At 40.8% G+C, this 4710-nt stretch overlaps 1 protein-coding gene across 1 annotated transcript; it reads right to left on the reverse strand.

Annotated features, from left to right (window-relative positions):
- Positions 1 to 1457: 1457 nt before the first annotated feature.
- LOC124262442 (transcription factor Sox-14-like) lies at positions 1458 to 2557 on the reverse strand. The gene has a single exon (XM_046696926.1). The coding sequence runs from the start codon at positions 2397 to 2399 to the stop codon at positions 1590 to 1592; it is 810 nt and encodes a 269-aa protein (XP_046552882.1). The 5' UTR covers positions 2400 to 2557; the 3' UTR covers positions 1458 to 1589.
- Between the last annotated feature and the right edge of the window lie 2153 nt (positions 2558 to 4710).

Here is a 4710-nt window from a genome sequence, read left to right on the forward strand (position 1 = left end):
AATTTTTCAACAATATTCATCCATATTTCCTGTGAAGCTAACGCCTTCAACGTGAGAAGTTGAGTGCTCGGCACCCGAATCGGCAGTACTATACGTAACATGGATAACAGTACATTCAAGACGTAGCTCTTCAGTATAGATTTCTGAAATCAAACTTTAACAATTGAGCTAGCTAGCACTAAAACATATAAAAGACAACAAAATTATTATGCTGAATTTAACAATTGTTACACAGACATATTGACTGGCGAATTTCAACATAATATTTAACTGTCTTTAAAGTAAAAGTCCCCGTGATTTCCTCGTGTCGATATGCAATGAAATTAAAGTTGACCTATTTAGATATATGCTGTTGTCTTACAACTGATTTTATTGCTGACAATTTGCCCCGTTTATAGACGTCTACGAATGTGAGACAAGAGACACGCTATGGTGTGCCTGGTACTGTATTCTCGCCTTCGAACGGTGTATTTGATACTTAAACTGTCAAAAGAAAGAGTGTTTAAATATCATAACTTACATCATAAATCGATAAACCTCAAAGATTACGCCACCTGGGAGTGATTTACAGGTAATACGGTGATTGTTCGATGTTATACACCCAGTAGGCCTGTTTTACTTAAAGCTGAGATGTTAAATCTACAGTAGGACCATCTTAAGCTGAACGGGGATTCAGGTGACTAACACAAGACCATTGGACAGTCTGGTTTTATTTCGAGAGCATGTTGACTTTAAAGCCTAGCACTATGTTTGTCCTTCTCGATATATTGTGTCTTACTCTAAATATATTGCACAAAACTGAGACCCCATCACGACTAAAGCCGATCTCGTGGTCCAAACCTAATGCGACAATTAACACACGTCCATAGTTTGTTTTAGTTTTTTTTTCTAGATTAAGAAAAGAATACAAAAGTACAATAAAAAATTTGGTTTTGTCAGCTTTTACAAGTTCGGTTTCAGGAGCTGTTCCAAGATAATAAATTTCATTGGTGATGCTAAATGATTAAAATGGTACAAGGGTGATTCGGTGATAAAATAATGATTCTAGGACGTGTATAGCTAGCGGACATTGTCCGTCGCACGAGGTTGGACATTGCACTTGGTCTACGAACCTCATGACAGAGGCGATGAAACCGCTACAATAGTCATTGAAATCCATCAGCTCTGCTGCGATGAAATGTTACATTATGCATGGTGAGGAACTGCCGTTTGGGTCATCCAGATTGCACGTTTGACAGCACATTAATCACATCAGTTCAAAATCAACTGTGTCCACCGCTAGCCAGCCGATCTAATGAAGTTTATACAAGTTCAAAATCACAAAGCCTCATCCAACATTTTCTAGAAAAATGTTTTTGTTCTGGTTCATTAAATACCTCCCTCTCCTCACCGTCCAAGTGGAAAATTCAGCAATTAATCTTCTCTGAGTAATGACACTATCCACATGCGCCGCACTAGAGTAACGAATGTTATGGTTGTATTGAGGGTACAGACACCCGATCGAGTTGTGGTTGTTTGACACGGGTATAGACCCAAGATATCACCACGGGCCGATTGAGATCATTCACATAGCTGTTAGTAATCGTCACTTATATGACAGCTGGGTGTCGGAAATGGTCCTCTGGTTTGACTAACAGATATGCCACGGGTCTGTGTACATCCTGGGTTGGCATATACGACGGGGGACAGCATGGCACGAGGTATTGTCCCGGTAACCCGGAATGGGAGCCCCCATGAGCAGCCGGAGGTAATCCCATAGCCGAATTGTGGGTGTGGAGGTAGGGGCTGTATAGAGGGTTCCCCAGGAGCTCTGGGTGCCGTAGTCCTAGGGGGTTACCGCTTTCCATCTTGCCCGTGGGGTCGAGATGGGGGTATAGTCCATGGGTGGAGGTAGGGGGTAGAAAAGCTCGAGCTTTTTCACTGAGGAGAGCAGCACTGGAGAGAGAGTCGTGGTGGCTTGATAGAGATGCGAAGTTGTGAGCCATACTGCTGAGGGCACTGGTGTTCATACCCGGAATCATGGGGATGGGGAAGGCATATTTGTCCTTCTTCAACAGAGATTTGGGCTTCCGTCTTGGTCGGTACTTATAATCCGGGTGCTCTTTCATATGCAGCGCTCGAAGTCTCTTGGCTTCATCAATGAACGGCCTCTTCTCCTCTTCATTAAGTAACTTCCACTCCGCACCCAGACGCTTGCTTATCTCCGAATTGTGCATTTTCGGATTTTCCTGGGCCATTTTTCTCCTCTGTCCTCTAGACCAAACCATGAAGGCATTCATAGGCCGTTTCACGTGATCATTGTTTTTAGGTCCGGGAGAAAGCGACAGGCTTGGCATGCTTGATACTTCAGATGTAGGAGGAGGCGATGGTGATTCCTCCGAACGAGATTGAGAGCTCATTTTGAAAGTGTCGTCTGCTCACTGTGTCGTCTGCTAGTGTCAAGTCTGGTGTTTACCACCCAGAGTCCACGTCTGACACCGAACCACAAGCACAATGTAAACCGAGTCCACGTTCAGGGGTGTACCACAGACAACTAACTGCAAGACACTTCAAAGATTACTTTTATCTAACCGGAACTATCCGCAGTCATGTCGATCACAAGCCAATCAAACGCTAATTTCTCATAATCCATTTCCCTTGTCAGTTCCCATTACTCAGGCCCGGCAACGAGCACTGACAATTGTTCAGCCCTTTCAAACATCTCGACGTTCTGATTGGTCGACACATTCCGCCGTACTTTAAAGACACGCCTTCCGTATACTAGCTAGGCCGAAATGTCTTTGAAGAAGACACGTACATTTGTAAAAAAAATTAACTTTATTCGTATCTACATATAGTACCCATTCCTTTCGTAAAACAGCGAGTCAGTGTGTAAATCATTACGAAAATCGCATTTCAAGGGGCGTGGATTTCCGTCAATCAAAATATTAGCCCGCCCCGTTTAAAAGCCCAACAAGCGTGTCTGAGCCTACCACGTGCTCGCCAACAAGGCTGAAATCCCCAACACAACTTCCTAATCTGATACTCCACAGCGGGTGACTTCTACAACAATGCGAGAACCATGGTCCTAACTCATAGTGTAAGTCTTTCACTTTATTGCACGACAGACTGAATGTGTTGATTAAATCTTGCAGCGAGGGAAAGTGATGACGAGAAGAGTTGCCGTGGCCCGCTGACAAGCTGCACATGCTCTGTGTTCCCAAGGGCCGGACTTGCGTGAATGCGAACGTTTTCACAGACAAGCGCACTGAAAAGACGACGGTCCTTTGCTCGAGCGTCGTCCGTCAACTCAAGTGATTTCGCACTATTAGCGCTTTTTAGACACGGGTCGGAGCGATAGGGGTGTTTGGGCCCACAAGCCTAACATATGGCGTGATTTAGACGTCTCAACGATAATGAGTTTCATTGATGATTTAATTCGATGTGTGCATTATAAATGCGATAAGGATATTTCGCTATAGTTAGACGAGACAAAGTCAACACGTTGACTGCTGTTAAAAAGACGATAGCTGTTACAATCGGCGGAAAAATTGTTTTCTTTGGCGAAAAAAATCAATTTAAATTTGTTGTTTTGGTTCTTAGTTTCGGTGAGAAGAAAATGACTTTTGATTTAATGTAACAGAATATATGTCGAGATTTCATTCCTTTGTGATCAACCCCTCGATGTTAAAAATAAAGAGTTGATATAGCGATATGAAATATAGTGATAATTACTATTTAGTAATTTAACAGTTATTTAAATTAAATATTTCTAGTTGTAAATTCAATGAAAATGAAACACCTTAATTGAATATTTTGACCTTATAAATGCAAGGTTTTAATGCACACATTTTCCCAATCATTATATTTTACAGTGGTGCCATTCACATGCTTGGCCACACTATACTATCTCTTAAATAGAAATGTTAAAATTTCAAGAGCACTGTGAAGACAACGGGTTATGTTTTTAGACTGTAAATTGTGGTCGTTGTCTAACAGACATTAAACGCTGTCTGAATGAGCTGAAGACAGATCTTAACAGGTACTTAGAAATCGTTTCGGGGATACCATAGCGAGGTGATATTCTGTCACTGCTTTGCACAGGCCGTACCTGTTAACATGATGTGTCACTTACATTTATACCGCCTTTAAATAGTCATAAAACACTAAGAGTAAAATCAAGGATATATATTTCTTTTACTTACAAGAACTTAAAGTGTAGTAAAATTCTAACACGTGTCCAGTCAACGTGTCAGTAGATATCATCTTCATCATCATCATCATCATCATCATCATCACTATCATCATCATCACCGCATCACTACAACTGTTGTCGCTGCTATTATGATTATATATTATTATTTACAAATAACTATTATTTCACATCAGTGCATCGCGCTTTCTTTATCATATCAAACATAAACATAATTATCAAAATGAAAAATCTGGAATTTATATAGTAATTCATTCCTTGTATCATCATTACAAACCGTTAAAATTGAACGCAGCTTATGAGATTTGTAAACATACATACCCACTATCAGTTACCATGTCATAGCAGGTACCCAACACAAACTCGAAATAGAAGATTATTCCTCAAAAAGTAAAAGTACACAAGGTCATTATTATCAGAATAAGTTGGCTGTGACTTTCTTTGTCACTGACATTTTCCATCAACTAATAAAAATACGCACGTTACCGACACTGATATTGACATTTAGTCGACGTAAG

This window comes from Haliotis rubra, unplaced genomic scaffold (assembly GCF_003918875.1).
Source record: "Haliotis rubra isolate DU_JTF1 unplaced genomic scaffold, ASM391887v1 Scf84, whole genome shotgun sequence".
NCBI classification, from domain to species: domain Eukaryota; kingdom Metazoa; phylum Mollusca; class Gastropoda; order Lepetellida; family Haliotidae; genus Haliotis; species Haliotis rubra.